The sequence below is a fragment of the Myxocyprinus asiaticus genome, chromosome 31 (assembly GCF_019703515.2).
Source record: "Myxocyprinus asiaticus isolate MX2 ecotype Aquarium Trade chromosome 31, UBuf_Myxa_2, whole genome shotgun sequence".
Classification (NCBI taxonomy): Eukaryota; Metazoa; Chordata; class Actinopteri; order Cypriniformes; family Catostomidae; genus Myxocyprinus; species Myxocyprinus asiaticus.
In genome coordinates, this window is record NC_059374.1 from 42,992,725 (window position 1) to 43,009,781 (window position 17,057).

The 17,057-nt window shown below is 38.4% G+C and overlaps 1 protein-coding gene across 4 annotated transcripts in view; it reads left to right on the plus strand.

Moving 5' to 3' along the window:
• LOC127422579 (eukaryotic translation initiation factor 4 gamma 1-like) overlaps window positions 1–17,057 on the plus strand; it is a 57,492-nt gene that overhangs the window by 4,432 nt on the left and 36,003 nt on the right. For 2 of the 4 annotated variants that reach the window (XM_051666220.1, XM_051666219.1), the window contains exons 2-6: window positions 13,227–13,356; window positions 13,479–13,559; window positions 13,819–13,851; window positions 14,478–14,498; window positions 16,487–16,687. In XM_051666220.1, the coding sequence (XP_051522180.1) occupies window positions 13,273–13,356; window positions 13,479–13,559; window positions 13,819–13,851; window positions 14,478–14,498; window positions 16,487–16,687 (420 nt within the window). In that variant the 5' untranslated portion in view covers window positions 13,227–13,272. The remainder of the gene's footprint in view (window positions 1–13,226; window positions 13,357–13,478; window positions 13,560–13,818; window positions 13,852–14,477; window positions 14,499–16,486; window positions 16,688–17,057) is intronic. The other 2 variants (XM_051666221.1, XM_051666222.1) reach the window with 2 other exon arrangements.

Sequence of the window (17,057 nt, forward strand, 5' to 3'; positions counted from 1 at the left end):
AATACTATGTTTTTCAGATATGTGTCATGGCAATACAATTTTTTTAGGGCGTGTTCCATGGTAACACCATGTTTTTTAGATATATACTGTGGTAACACCATGTTTTTGTACATGTACCATGGTAACACCATGTTTTAGATATATACTATGGTAACACCATGTTTTAGGTATATACTATGGTAACACCACGTTTTTGTACATGTACCATGGTAACACCATGTTTTTGTACTTGTACCATGGTAACACCATGTTTGAGATATATACCATGGTAACACCATGTTTTGGATATATACTATGGTAACACCATGTTTTTGTACATGTAGCATGGTAACACCATGTTTTTGTACATGTAGCATGGTAACACCATGTGTTTGTACATGTACCATGGTAACGCCATGTTTTTGTACATGTACCTTGGTAACACCATGTTTGAGATATATACCATGGTAACACCGTGTTTTGGATATATACTATGGTAATAGCACGTTTTTGTACATGTACCATGGTAACACCATGTTTTGGATATATACTGTGGTAACACCATGTTTTAGATATATACTATGGTAACACCATGTTTTGGATATATACTATGGTAACACCATGTTTTTTTACATGTACCATGGTAACACCATGTTTTGGATATATACTGTGGTAACACCATGTTTTAGATATATACTATGGTAACACCATGTTTTGGATATACTGTGGTAATACCACGGTTTTGTAAATGTACCATGGTAACACCATATTTTTGTACATGTACCATGGTAACACCATGTTTGAGATATATACCATGGTAACACCATGTTTGAGATATATACCATGGTAACACCATGTTTGAGATATATAAATACCATGGTAACACCATGTTTTAGATATATACTATGGTAACACCATGTTTTGGATATATACTGTGGTAACACCATGTTTTTGTACATGTACCATGGTAACACCATGTTTTGGATATATACTGTGGTAACACCACGTTTTTGTACATGTACCATGGTAACACCATGTTTTGGGTATATACTATGGTAACACCACGTTTTTGTACATGTACCATGGTAACACCATGTTTGAGGTATTCTATGGGAATACCATGTTTTTCAGATATGTGTCATGGCAATACAATGTTTTTAGGGCGTGTACCATGTAACACCATGTTTGAGATATATACCATGGTAACACCATGTTTTTTAGATATATACTATGGTAACACCACGTTTTTGTACATGTACAATGGCAACACCATGTTTTGGATATATACTATGGTAACACCATGTTTTTGTACATGTACCATGGTAACACCATGTTTTGGATATATACTATGGTAACACCACATTTTTGTACATGTCCCATGGTAATACCATGTTTTTCAGATATGTGTCATGGCAATACCATTTTTTTAGGGCATGTACCATGTAACACCATGTTTTAGATATATACTATGGTAACACCATGTTTTAGGTATATACTATGGTAACACCACGTTTTTGTACATGTACCATGGTAACACCATGTTTTTGTACTTGTACCATGGTAACACCATGTTTGAGATATATACCATGGTAACACCATGTTTTTGTACATGTACCATGGTAACACCATGTTTTTGTACTTGTACCATGGTAACACCATGTTTTGGATATATACTATGGTAACACCATGTTTGAGATATATACCATGGTAACACCATGTTTTGGATATACTATGGTAATACCACGTTTTTGTACATGTACCATGGTAACACCATGTTTTTGTACATGTACCATGGTAACACCATGTTTTTGTACATGTACCATGGTAACACCATGTTTTTGTACATGTACCATGGTAACACCATGTTTTTGTACTTGTACCATGGTAACACTATGTTTGAGATATATACTATGGTAACACCACGTTTTTGTACATGTACCATGGTAATACCATGTTTGAGATATTCTATGGTAACACCATGTTGTAGATATATACTATGGTAACACCATGTTTTTGTACATGTACCATGGTAATACCATGTTTGAGATATTCTATGGTAATACCATGTTGTAGATATATACTATGGTAACACCATGTTTTTGTACTTGTACCATGGTAACACTATGTTTGAGATATATACTATGGTAACACCACGTTTTTGTACATGTACCATGGTAATACCATGTTTGAGATATTCTATGGTAACACCATGTTGTAGATATATACTATGGTAACACCATGTTTTTGTACATGTACCATGGTAATACCATGTTTGAGATATTCTATGGTAATACCATGTTGTAGATATATACTATGGTAACACCATGTTTTTGTACTTGTACCATGGTAACACTATGTTTGAGATATATACTATGGTAACACCACGTTTTTGTACATGTACCATGGTAATACCATGTTTGAGATATTCTATGGTAATACCATGTTGTAGATATATACTATGGTAACACCATGTTTTTTGGATATATGTCATGGTAACACCACATTTTTGTACATGTTCTATGGCAACATCATGTTTTTTATATATACTATGGTAATACCATGTTTTGTGGGCATGTACCATGGTAACACCACATTTTTGTACATGTACTATTATAACACCATGTTTTTCAGAAATGTGTCATGGCAATACCATTTTTTTAGGGCATGTACCATGATAACACCATGTTTTAGATACATTCTATGGTAATACCATGTTTTAGATATATACTATGGTAACACCACGTTTTTTGGATATATGTCATGGTAATGTTTTTGCACATACCATGGTAACACTATGGTAGTACTATGGTAAAACCATGTTTTATGGATATGTATCATGGTAATTCCAATGTTTTTGGGGATGTGTTGTGGTAATATCATGATATTCTTTGATGTGCCTTGTGCCATGTAAATAACATCGTACATGAATCTAAGATTGTACGGTGTTACAGGTTTTACTCTGTACAAGTGACAAAACCGGTGTGATTTTATACTGGGAAAAAGGTGGAAACATTATGAATGGAACTTCCAATATCAATACACTAGCCTAACGAACAAAATAGCCTTAAATAAAAAATAGTTGCCTAATGAAGAGTTTGCGACCCATGATAAATGAACCTAAATAATGCATTGAAAGCCAGATGTTCTTTATCAAATTACACAGGCAGTAAAATACTCGCACTGACAGAAGACGTTTAATTTCAGGTAGCGAATATAATTTGCATGATGGGTAACTAAGACGTCACGGATTCAGAATGACACAAGAAATGCTGTTAGACACACAGACATGTGCTTGAAGAAACACACTTCATTATATTATTAAGAGCAGATGACAGAAAAGTCATCTAAGTGCATGTCTTTTTATTTTACCACTTCGTCATTTTAAATACTTGTTCGTTTCGTTTGAAGTGCAGTTTGAATTTAGAAATGTCTTTGGTTTGAGTTTTTCATTTTTTAAATAAATGAATTTAATTTGCAATGCAAAATCACTAAAGCAAGAATTTTCACCGATCCCTCAGCTGGGGGGTTGACGATGTAATTGGATATTGTGATTTATTTTATTTTATTATTTTTTTAAATACAAATATCATGAACATATTTCTTGCATATCGCTCAGCCTTAGGAGGGAACAAAACTAATTTATTCACACATTCAAAGTCATTACCCTTCCAAAGCAGCTAAACTGGGTGCTGGGATGAAAGGTAATAAAACACCAACATTAAACCCGCAACAACCCACAATAAGTGATGTATTTGCCCAGGCAGCTAAATACCCGACCGGTAGCTATAGGTAGTTAGGCTATTGCTTAAATGTGCATTCAGTAATTTGGTGCTAATTGAAAAAGTTTTACACTGTAACGAATGAATTGTGTTTGTGAAGAGTGATCTGAATGGTGTGCACTCACATGAGATGAAGACTGTACTCATAATAGTTTTCTATAAAAAGTGTTTTATTATACATGGTGCGGCTCACCCCTTCAATGTCTGTCGCCATGTTGAAATGACATGATCCACCGTGTTTCACTAAACGTCAAAGAAGCGAATCCTCGTGCTCATTGGCTGCTGCCTATGTAGATACACGTGTCTATGCTTAGCGCAGTGTTGTTTGGTGATGCGAAGAGCGGAAAGAACTCAATGGAACATATTTATCATACTTTAGCAGCGGAGACAATGGGAGATTCAGTAGCAGACAGAAAGACGGGCAAAGGCAAAAAACTAGAGTAAACATCGGTACGGCATACACAAAGTGGAAAGATTTGATGATGGAGAAAAAAATTAGTGATGCCGATGTTGCTGCTTTTTTTGTTGGACAGGTAAGACATTATTAATTGTTTAGACCACTCTCTACAATAGTATCAGTGGAATTTACAGAAAACTGTAAATTGTAAACCGTAAACTAGAGCCCGACCGATATGGGATTTTTGAGACCGATACCGATTTTAGAGGGGGAAAATTCACAGATTACCGATATGGTGGCCGATATAGTTAATTTTTGAGCTGGAATGAAAACAGACCTTTTCTATGTGGATTGTGCACTGATTTTGCACCGATATGACTATGCAAAGGTAATCAGAAGGCTACTTTCTTAAATATTTTTATCAAAGAATATTTGACATTATTATTATACAAATAATAATTATACAACAAATTATAGAAATGAACACTGAGAAAATTAAGAATAAATAAAAATAAAATAAATAGCTAAATAAATATCAGTATTGTTTAGTATCAGTCAATGGGTGACCATAAAAATAAAGAATAAATACAAGTAAAACAAATAGCTAAATAAATATCAGTACTGTTTAGTATCAGTCAAATGCTGACTATATTAATACTGCCGAGTCAAGATAAAAAGTAGCAGCGGTGTTACATTGTATTCTGTTGTACAAGTTCAGGGGAAACTTTCAACGGTGGAAAACCAGACTTTTAAATATTACGTTTTATAATTGACAGGACTGGAATTGTTCGGTTGAAGGGGGCACCAAACTGTGAATCCTGAACAAACAGTTTGGTGAATACATGTTTAATCAGCTTCCACTCAGCTGACGAGGGATGAAAGTAGCTACATGGATAGCTAGTTAGCTATAAGCTCATTGTCATGGAGAGTAAAAGACGGACGTTGTTTATTTTACTTTCCAGCATTGTGTCTCACCAACTAGGTAACAATGTAGCGTGAAATCAACACTCAACAGACACAATCCACCACCGCACCATTGTCTGCTGAGCTGCAAAAAGATGCTCTGATGTTTACCTTTCAATCAGCTGCGTTACTGACTGCACTGACAAACTATAGCTGGCTAACAGCAAACAGATGTGATAAACAGGAGTGACATGGTGTTATATTAGTTATATTGAAAAGGGAAAATTATGGGGTCATTGTTTAATAACTTTCCAGTATGTATTTCACAAACTAGTAAGCAACTTGCCGAGAAGACACCGCTTAACTCCGCACCGCTTAACGCCGTACACCCTTCACCAGAACCACCATCACCAGAACCACCTTCCTCAGAACCACCGTCCTTAGATCCACCGTCAGCTCAGCTCTGTAAACAATGGAGTCGGAGCGCGCTCTGCTGGACAAACTACGTAATGACACCAATTCTAAAGCATTGTTTTCTACATTATATGTTTTGAAAAAAAGTTTTCATATCGGTAAAATATACACCAATACCGATATATCGGTGAAAGGCTAATACCGACCGATATATCGGTCGGGCACTGCTGTAAACTGACATATGCAGTCAACGTATGTTAGTAATGGACCGTTTTCAGCGTTTTTTCCAAATGCAACCGGAAAGCAACGTGTAATTTTCTTTTCTTTGTTATCACAGCTATAGTAATGGGGGCACATCTACCTCCACCTCTATGAAACTGCATATGCCTTCATTCGTTTAGTAGCTTGGCACAGCGAAATGTGTGGATTTTGAGTACACCATGACGTTGGTTTGCTTGGAAACAAAATTAGTTCTTCAAATACAGTATTCATGGACATGCTAAATTTGATCATCAAAAACAATCCTAATCTTTCCTTAACATTCTGTATCACTAGATAATTGATGTTTATTTCACGTTAAGCAGTTCTCTAATAAAGGTAATAACTGTCTTTAGAAATAACGTGAAACATAAACAGTCTCCAAAGATTATTGATATGAGGGGCAAGAATAAAATGTCCTTAACTGTAGAAGTCTGTTTGCTTGAATTACCTCAAACTCTGACAACTCCAACATTTTCCAGATGCAAATGATATTCCAGAGCTGACGGGGCAGCAGAGACGATCGTGCTGATCCACGTCAATAGATGGCAGTACAGCGTCTAACACCACTGTCGTCTCGTACTCAAAGTACACGAAGAAGAGCAGTGTTAATGCTAGCTAGAGAACTACTGAATGCCCCAATAACAAAAATGACCCCATAGTACCACTTAGCGTCCAACCAGCGGTACTGTTAGTTGGTTTGAACGTGAACACCGCACCGGTGTGAAAATTATGATATCGTGGCAAGTCTAATGGTAATCATTTGGTATCATGGTGCTACTACAGTCGGCCTACTTTTTAACAAAGGTCACATGAATCACTTGAAATGTGTCACTGTCAGTCAACAAATCTTGCTTGATGAATCATTTGTGTTGCTGATCAGTCACTGATCGGTATTTGTGTGTTCCGTATAGATGTAAATAACAAAGCCACATGTGCTTGTCACAGGGCTGTACGTGTATGTGTTGATTCTCACCTGGTCAGGTAAAGACTTCAGCCTCTTACCCTGTGACAGATACCACAGACAGAAGTGCAACATCTTCAATTTGTGTGTTCTTTTTCAAGAATGTTCTGAAGTATCTTTATGTAATGTCAAGTTGTTTTTGTTGCATTGGACTGTCAAACTTCTAGGTCAAAGTTCATGGTCAAAAAGCCCCTGGATCTATACAGCTGTGCAGTGAAAGAGTGTGTGTGTGTGTGAGTGTGTGAGTGAAGCATTAGTCACTCGTGCATGACTGTCGCATTTCTGGAAGCTGTCTCACACTGCAGTTCTGTATCCAATGGCAACACACTCCAAAGGTCTCGTATGAATGTGCCATGTTTAAACTCTCAAAGGGAAAAAAAGACAAAAAGAGTGAGAGTTTGTGGGAGTTTCAGCACTTGTACTGATGCAAACAGCCTGCATGTTTGATATTTTGTTGATTTGTATCTTTTAAACACTGGTCTGATATTGTTCTTAGGGCTGAAACAGTGGTGTTTCAAATTTTGTAGCATCGACGTGGACGTTTTGTTGATAAATTAATTCTTAAGTCCAAGACTGTTGTTTCCCAGCACTAAAATTGTTTACAAAAATAGCAGTCACACAGCGGCTGGCATTTGCATTGGGAAAATGTTATGGCTGATGTCCGTTATTCACTTATCACCATCAGTCTATTAAGTACAGTTGTGCTCAAAAGTTTGCATACCCTGGCAGAAATTGTGAAATTTTGGCATTGATTTTGAAAATGTGACTGATCATGCTTTTCATCATTCTTTTATTTAAGGATAGTGATCATATGAAGCCATTTATTATCACATAGTTGTTTGGCTCCTTTTTAAATCATAATGATAACAGAAATCACCCAAATGGCCCTGATCAAAAGTTTACACACCCTTGAATGTTTGGCCTTGTTACAGACACACAAGGTGACACACAGGTTTAAATGGCAATTAAAGGTTAATTTCCCACACCTGTGGCTTTTAAAATTGCAATTAGTGTCTGTGTATCAATAGTCAATGAGTTTGTTAGCTCTCACGTGGATGCACTGAGCAGGCTAGATACTGAGCCATGAAGAGCAGAAAAGAACTGTCAAAAGACCTGCGTAACAAGGTAATGGAACTTTATAAAGATGAAAAAGGATATAAAAAGATATCCAAAGCCTTGAAAATGCTAGTCAGTACTGTTCAATCACTTAAGAAGTGGAAAATTCAGGGATCTCTTGATACCAAGACAAGGTCAGGTAGGCCAAGAAAGATTTCAGCCACAACTGCCAGAAGAATTGTTCGGGATACAAAGAAAAACCCACAGGTAACCTCAGGAGAAATACAGGCTGATCTGGAAAAAGACGGCATGGTTGTTTCAAGGAGCACAATACGAGGATACTTGAACAGAAATGAGCTGCATGGCCGAGTTGCCAGAAAGAAGCCTTTACTGTGCCAATGCCGCAAAAAAACCCGGTTACAATATGCCCGACAACACCTTGACACGCCTCATAGCTTCTGGCACACTGTAATTTGTAATATGGTCACAACCATAAGCGCTATGTTTGGAGAGGGGTCAACAAGGCCTATAGTGAAAAGAATACCATCCCCACTGTGACGCATGGTGGAGGCTAACTGATGTTTTGGGGGTGTGTGAGCTCTAAAGGCATGGGGAATCTTGTGAAAATTGATGGCAAGATGAATGCAGCATGTTATCAGAAAATACTAGCAGACAATTTGCATTCTTCTGCACGAAAGCTGCATGTGGGACACTCTTGGACTTTGTGAATTGGGCGCATGGTGAATTGTGCGTGGATGCCGCGGAGAATAGCGTGAAGCCTCCACACGTGCTATGTCTCCGCGGTACTCAACAAGCTACATGATAAGATGCGCGGATTGATGGTCTCAGACGCGGAGGCAACTGAGATTCGTCCTCCACCACCCGGATTGAGGCAAGTCACTACACCACCACGAGGACTTGGCCGCATTTGGAATTGGGCATTCCAAATTGGGGAGAAAAAAATTGGTAGATTTACCTGTTAAATAAGTTCACCAAACTTGGAAATTCTTTGCCACCAGAAGTTCATCGCGTGAAATTGACGATTGCATGGATTCACATTGAAATTACTATTTCATCTGTGGAATTTCACTGTGCAAAAGTAAATGTGACCGTGGCTTTAGACAGGCGAATTCGCCGCGTTGACCAATAGGAAGTCACTAGGCTTGGCAGTGATCTCTGTGTGGGTGGTGCTTTGTTCACAGCTGCACTGAATATTCACTGTGGACAAGGAGATAATTTTAATGGCAAGTTTCTATTTGACTTAACTCTTCCAGAGTATAAAGTGCAACATTAAAAAGAGGCTGCTTGGCAATTAGTTTTCTGCTGGTTTCACACGCCCTCAACATCCGCCCATGCCTTACATTTACATATATGCATTTGGCAGACCCTTTTATCAAAAGGGACTTCCAGTGTACTTATTACGGGGATGTAAAGAGGTTCAAGCAGGAAGGACATGGGAGGCGGTTCAAAGTCTACGTGAGTCAGCCTTTAATGTAAGTGTCTTCAGCTCTCAACAAAATATCTGCTTTCAGCTTCACATTAACACATCAGCTTTACAGCTTCTCAGCTTCACAATATCAAGCACACATGTAGCGACTCTAGACTCTCTCTGTCCGTCTTGCCACTGGCGTGGTCCCTTTTATACCACTCTCCCCAAGTTTACTGCAATTGGAAACAGGTTTTAGTCATTATCTGGCTCAGGTTTATGCACCCTTACCGCTTTCTCACTCTCCGGATGAACGCTCGACCACGCCCCAGCTGCCACAGGGGACAATCCCCCTGGAGCAACCTGGAGTAAAGTGCCTTGCTAAAGGACACAATGGTGGTAGCTGTGGGCATTGAACTGGCATAACCAGTTATGCTTACCAGTTCTGCGCTTTAGCCGACTACGCCACCACCACCACCTTCTATGCCCGCAGGATTTGCCGTGCAAAGATAAATGTGACCAAGCCTTTACTGTATAGATGTATCATATCGACCATCATATTGGTAATTGGTTATACATCAGTAATTATTGGCGATATGTATCATTCAAAATTTTCAATATTGGTGCATCCCTAGACAAAGTTGCACTGAATTCAGAATCACTTGTTTCAGATGGAGTGACGAAGTAATTTTGGCTTGCTTGAAAATTGTGTCACCATGTTGACAGCCAATCAGGTTCTATCGCTTTCTTTAACCTCATTGGCTTAATACTGCTGAAAATGTATTTGATGATTGGATCGGTGTCTGTTATCGATTGGCTCCTAGTAGAGTATAATTACTCCGACTTTTTTCCAATGGTAGCATTTGATTGGTACAAGTCAAACTGTGTGATACTTCTTATTTTCTTTCTTTTTTTATCCCCTTTTCTCCCAATTTGGAATGCCCAAATCCCACTACTTACCAGGTCCTCGTGGTGGTGCGGTTACTCACCTCAATCCGGGTGGCAGAGGACAAGTCTGAGTTCTGAGACCGTCAATCCGCGCATCTTATCACGTGGCCCATTGTGCGTGACACCGCGGAGACTCCGCATGTGGAGGCTTATGCTACTCTCCACGATCCACGTGCCCCATTGAGAGCAAGAACCACTAATCGCGACCACAAGGAGGTTAACCCATGTGACTCTACCCTCCCTAGCAACCGAGCCAATTTGGTTGCTTAGGAGACCTGGCTGGAGTCACTCAGCACACCCTGGATTCAAACACACGACTTCAGGGGTGGTAGTCAGCGTCAATACTCGCTGAGCTCCCCAGGCTCCCCCGTGATACTTTTCTTGAGTGGTTTGTAGGAAGTTGTACAAAATTGGTTAGACTTGATTTTATCCATCAGGAAGTGAGTTTTCTAGAACAGTAACTTAATGATGAACATAACAATCAATAACTCTTGGTTATTAGGCTAACATTAGGCTAACATGAACCGGTAGCTTGCTTGGCCTATTCGTTAATGTAAGTGACGTCAGCCGAAAGGGAAAGTCGTTTCAGATGCAGAGAAGTTATTACATATTGATTAAAAAAAATAAAAATTGTGAAGGCAAACTTTTTTTCTTCTTCAGAACAATGTGCACTGATGAAGCGTTCACAATAAGACCAGGAAGGTGTATTAAGAAAGTTAATGGGGTTGATTTTTATTTTAAATCCTCTTGGACAGACAGAACTTTGAGGTATTTAATGTTCTTTAAATGTTCTTCTTGTTGGCCTCAAAACCTTTTGAACTCAGTCCTTACACAAGGTCTATTTAAATTGTTATGTAATGTCCCTGTGAACTTCATAACTCCACGTCAGAAACATCAGGTCTGTCCATACTGTATCCTATATCCAGTACTGTGTGCATGACTTGTGTAGGTTTGTCTCTATATTTGGCTCTTGTAAAGAGAGCTGTGTGGCATGAAGCCCCTTCACGACGCGAGTTTGAGTTTCCATCACCAGTCTAATGCTGAGCCGTTCCTCTGGTCAATTCACAGATATAGCCACACATGAAATCTAAAAAAGCCATTTTAGGCCACGTCCACACTCCACACTAATCCGTTTTAGTTTGAAAACTCAGTTTTCAGTTTCCAAAAAAAATGAGGTTATGAAGAAAGTTCTGGAAGTTTTCGGTAGAGAAAAAAAAACATTTTAGTGTCGACGCGAGGTGTGAACGTAGCAAAATTATTGCATTTCCAAGATAAAACGCATTAGTAAAAAAAAAAAAATACTGGAACAGAATTTTTATGATGTTCCTTCAATTAACGGTTCGCAAACGTAATCGTTATCAGTACGCTGATAACTACCAAAAACCAGCGTATTAAAAAATCGTGTGAGATCATGCATGTTAACTTGCTCAATGTAAGAGAACCTGATTAACATGAGATTTTAAATCATTGGGTTATTCTCTGCTTTTGACATCTAAACGTAAACCGTCAAAACTCACTCAGAGACAAGCCGTCTCATAGTTCATCCTATTTAAAAAATATTCAAATAAAAAATTTAGAACTTCACAATTATGTAGGTGTTGTAGTCGTTTTCCTTGTCAGTGGTGGTTAGAATATTGGGCCGCTTGAGATGTTTGACTTCCTCAGTAGCACTGTAAGGTTGAAATAACTTTGTAGAAATCGAGGGGGTCATGTGTTTTGTGGTCTGTGCTGCAATATCGAGAGAAGCCAGATTGAGTAGTGTGTGATCTCTAGTGATCCTACTCTGTGCTCTCCTGTCTCTGAAGCACAAATATCAGGAAGCTCGCTGGAATCACATGCGCGCTCCAGAGATAGCGTACGATATAGCAAAATCTATATCATCTCCACTAGAGATGCACTGATGTATTGGCCGCCGATATTTATCGACCAATTAATGACCAATATAAAACCATGTAAAATCGGTTTAAGCATGAAAACGCTGGTATGGAATGGTTCATGTATAATTAAATATCACAGTTTGTAAAAACTCTTTGAATTCAAATGGACAATCCAGAAATGAGGCACTCCTAAGAACATGTAATATTTAACTTTAATTTTTTCTCGTTCTCACATTAATGAGGAAAAAACATTGTTACGTCACACTTATGAAAGCGGCACTTACCTATACATGATGAGGTATAACCCTCCAAATGCTTTGAAAACAGCAAACTTTGATTTCTGAGACATTGGTATGGTATTCATTAAGACTGCACGATTGAGTTAATATTGAAATCACAATAAGGTCTTGCACGATTAGGAAAGCTTGAAAGGCTGCGTTTTAAAAGTAGACTTCAATCAGCACTTCAGTCAGCATTGTGTAAGCAAGCGGCGCCCTCTAGCGCTCTGGACAGCATTTTCCATTATCCATTACACCACTACAGAATTTCAAAGGGTGTTTTGTTTTTTTGGTAACTTTATTTTTAATTGATGTGGTTGACATTTCCGTGGAATTATAATATGTTTGCGTGATATGAATTTGTGATGTCGTGATACAGTACAAACATGTAAAATGTGAGTTCTGTTGTTTTGAACTGCAAAAACAAAAGTGCAAAAATGTTTTAGAAGTATAAAATATATATATATATTTTTACATCAAGCATCATGATATGATATTTAGTTATTTTCCAATATATATTTTTTTTTTATCTTCTATTTATCCTTCATTGTGGCTCTATTTAATATTTTGGCCTGTCATGTGTTCAACAGATCCAATGTTCAATGGAAATTATTTATTGTTAGAACAAAAGCTTTTGTACCTCTTTGTATGTTTTTAAAACGCAATTCCTGAGCAAAACCGTGATCTGATGACAAAATAATGTAAGTGGCAAGAATATCAGTATTGGCCAATAGTTATTTGTTAAAATCGGTATTGGTCAAAAATTATCATACAGGTGCATCCCTAATCTCCACGATATATATTGTCATATCGCCCAGCCCCAAATGTGTATGTATGTACACTGTGTATTACAAACTGTTTTGTTATTAGTATTATTATTATTAACTTTTTATTGTTTATTTTGTCTTTTTTTTGTTGTTATTTAATGTCAACTTTCTCTGTGTCAGGTTTTGTCAGTAGGTGTTGCGTCTCGATGCAGATGCTCCGGGTGAAATGAATAAGCCTCTGTCAGGACCCCCCTCTGGCCCTCCCCACCCCTCCGCCCCGATACCCGCACCCTCCCCGGGCCTGTCCCAGGTAAAACAAACTCCTCTTTCATTTACTCATATTTAGGTTTACTTATTATAATCAACACATATTTATCAGGTAGACTTTTATGATTAAATATGTTTTGTGTCTGTCTCTCTCTCTCTCTCTAGCCCGGTTTTCCTCCCGGCCCTCCTTCCTTTGTTTTCAGCACCCCTCCGCCACAGATGAACCCCACCGCACAACCCCGACAGGTTTGTCACACTACATACTCAGCTCAAAAGTGACGCCCACTCTGTCAGCGGAAATGTTCTGTCCAGAAATGTGTCAACCGAGGTGACACATGTTTGGCAAAATGAGATTAATAATCCGTGGGTTAATATTAAGGAGTGGTGAGGTCGCCCTGCATCCTCCAGGCCTCTCGTTGTGTATGAGATCTGTGCAGCTGATGTGCTTTTAGTATGGCTTCAGTGTCTTGACCTTTGACCTGTGTGTCTGGCTTTCTCTTTCTAGTTTGCCTCAGGTCCTAGAGCTTTACCACAGCAGGTACAAACACAGACACACACACACAAACACATGCATTGCATATAGCCTGAAACAAACTCTATGCAGGTTTGCAACCGCTATTACCTAATTTCTAGCTAATGCTTTTAAAGCTCAATTTCATTCGTTGTTGCATTCCAAAATGTGTCAAAACACAATTCATAATGCAATGCAAGTTTGCATTGCATTCTTGGGACGCTATAGCGAACATTAGTGTGAACTGTTTCAGGTCAGCTACTGTCATGCCGTTTGCTGAGCTAGTTAAAATAACAAAACATCTGGTTTAATGACAGAGACATTTGAAGTAACAGTAACACAAGAAAGCATGTTAAAGATGTACAAAGGGACCATGCACTTGCAATGCATTGGCCAAGCATTCGGATATGTGTTTGCATACTTGTGTAGAGTATGTTTCAGACTGAACTCGCAGGTTGTTTCACGGTCATCTCTTGCTTTAGTTGCACAAAACAGTGCTAATGTGCTTTGTTTTTCTGCATGCTGCTGTGTTTCTTTAACTCTCTGTGCCAACGGGTAACACACTCTTCATCTCTCTCTCTTGCACTCTCTCTCTCTCTCTCTCTTTCTCTTCCGCTGTGTGTTTTGTAAATTTGTGTGTTTTGCGGCTGAAGGGAGGATTCAGGTCATTGCAGGTAATGCTTTTGTGTTTTAACTTTCCTGTCCAAATATCTTTCTCCTAAACTCAGACCACAGATATCAAATCTTCTGTATATTTGTCAAAACAAAACAGAACTCTCTTTCAAGTGGGTTGATCCTAGGCTTGGGATCGATACCTTTTTCATGCATCGATAATCAGAAGATTTTCCCAATGATTATTGATATATAAATCGGGTTTTTTTCCCCAGATATAAGTAGTGCTCACACAATAGTCTTTGTCTCTTCAGACATATTTCACAACACAACTTTGGTAAACTGTGAGCAGCAGGGTTAATTAAAGGGGAACGCACACCGGACGCATCTGGCGGACGACATGGCGCGTTCTAAAATTAGAAACAATTATTTATTTATTCAAAGTTTTTATTAAACGCGCACACCGCCAATGCTCAGCGTCAACATTCTGAGGTGCCACGGAGCTCAACTCGTGTAGTTTTCCATTAAATTCGTCCCAAATCAGTATCAAACTACAAAGATTATTTTCTCTAGTATAACTAGATGGTACATTGAGTATGAGTATCTCATAGAGCCTACACAATGTATTTTCAGTTACAAGCATGTCTTTTTGTGGTTTGACAGCTTGAATGAAAGACCTATTCATGGCTACATACAGTGAAACTGCGTTATAAACGTTGCGCAGTTACACCAGTTTCACTAACCTGCAAACTTATCAACGTCACTTTGTTCATTCTTGAAGTAGAAAAACCTTTAACTTTGGACTGCCATCTGCGGCGCTTCAGCTCGTCGCGTGTGTGTGCGCACGCGTGTGATCGTTACTGCGACTGGCTTCAGTAAACGGTATATCGCCCTCTTGTGGTCTCCCAATGCTATTAACCCAGACTGTTAATTAGAGGCCAACTGAGTGAATGGGAAGCATGCGAATTGGGCAAAGCAATTTAAAGCAAATCAGATATACACAAAATTTCTAAAGTGAATAAAACATATTTTATGCAATATTTACAAGTTTATAAATTGGCATAAACTTGAAAAGAAAAATCCTTAAAAACAGAAAGTGTTGACTATTCATTGACATCTATTGGTAGATTTTGGAACCGACACAAGAGAATGTAAGGGAACATGGTTATCGGGCAATGCCGATAATCTCCCAATATCGGCCGATATACTGGTCTATCACTAATTTTCTCTAGGTGAATTGATTATTAACTATAAATTATTAACCTTTAAAGACAGACCTACGGTGAGCTCAGAGGTTGTTAATCGATGGTATATGCTTCTGTTGAAGCCATTAGTTCATATTTAATAGCAGAATTCCTGCTGAAGAACTACACTACCCATAATCCTTAAAGATCCTCCAATCAGAGAATTGTATCAAAAGAGCTCCGCCCACTCCCATGGTGCACTGTGAATGACGCAATCAAGTCTCCCTACACTCGCGAGCTACTTATCTGTATATTTTGATATCTGAATATTTTACAATAAACTTAACATATGATGATTTTTAATTCAATAGTTTTATATTTTTTCATTGTTTTTAATTTGATTACATCATCCGCAATGCTTCATGGGATTGTAGTTTGTTCCCTCATGAAAGACATCAAGTGTACAGGATTGTACCTTTTGTCTGGTTTTCAAATACTTGTTACGCGTTAAACATTTTAAATTAGTCGCATAAGTTAACGTGTTAATTTCGACAGCTCAACTTTCTACTTTTTTTTTGTCCTAGTCAACGTCAAAAACATCAACTCCACTTCTATTGCAGATAAAACAATATACTCATGTTTTCATATTCTTATTGTTTCAGTAGATTAGCCTCCTTGTTATTTGATCCAGGTTTGGTCTGTAGTCATGAATAGTGTTAGATAACATTGGTAACTGATCCCAGAACAGTTTGTGGTAATAGAACACATTGCAACAACATCAAACTGATTATATTGCTGGTGTTTTTATTAAATTATTGAGCTCCCCTGTGTTTTCCTCTTTTTTTTTTTTTTTTTTTTTTTTTCAGCCGTACTTTACCAGTCGGCCAACTTTACCCACCAATTCTGGGCGTGTTCAACCAAGCTCCGCCCCTCGATCCATCCCGCCTCCCCACGGGGCACGCCCCACACATGTATTCCAGCCAAGCCCCTCCCAGATGATGATGATTCCCCAGCAACCAATCAGCTTCACGAACTCGCAAGGTGCCGCCTACTATATTCCTGGCCAGGTAATTCCAAAGATTCACATGTGTATCCAATGTTCAAGCTTATTATTTTTTGTATTTTTCCTAAGTGAAAGTTTTGCACAGGGTAGACAGTCTATTATTTTCAACAGAAATATTGCAAAACATCATATAGATGAAAAGTCAGCCATGACTTTATAGGGTTTTAAGTATGTGTTCCCCCAATAAAATAATTTCTTCTGCTTTAGCTTCTATTTTTGAGGCCACGCTAGGTGCTAGTCTTATCCAATTTTTGTGCCAGTGCCAGGTGCAAGTGGGCATTTATGGGAGTGTTTGTGCTATCTGTGGGTGTATGCGCGCAAACTGTAGGTGTAGTATATGTTCATGAAGTGGTGTAGAGCGCAATTTGCTATTT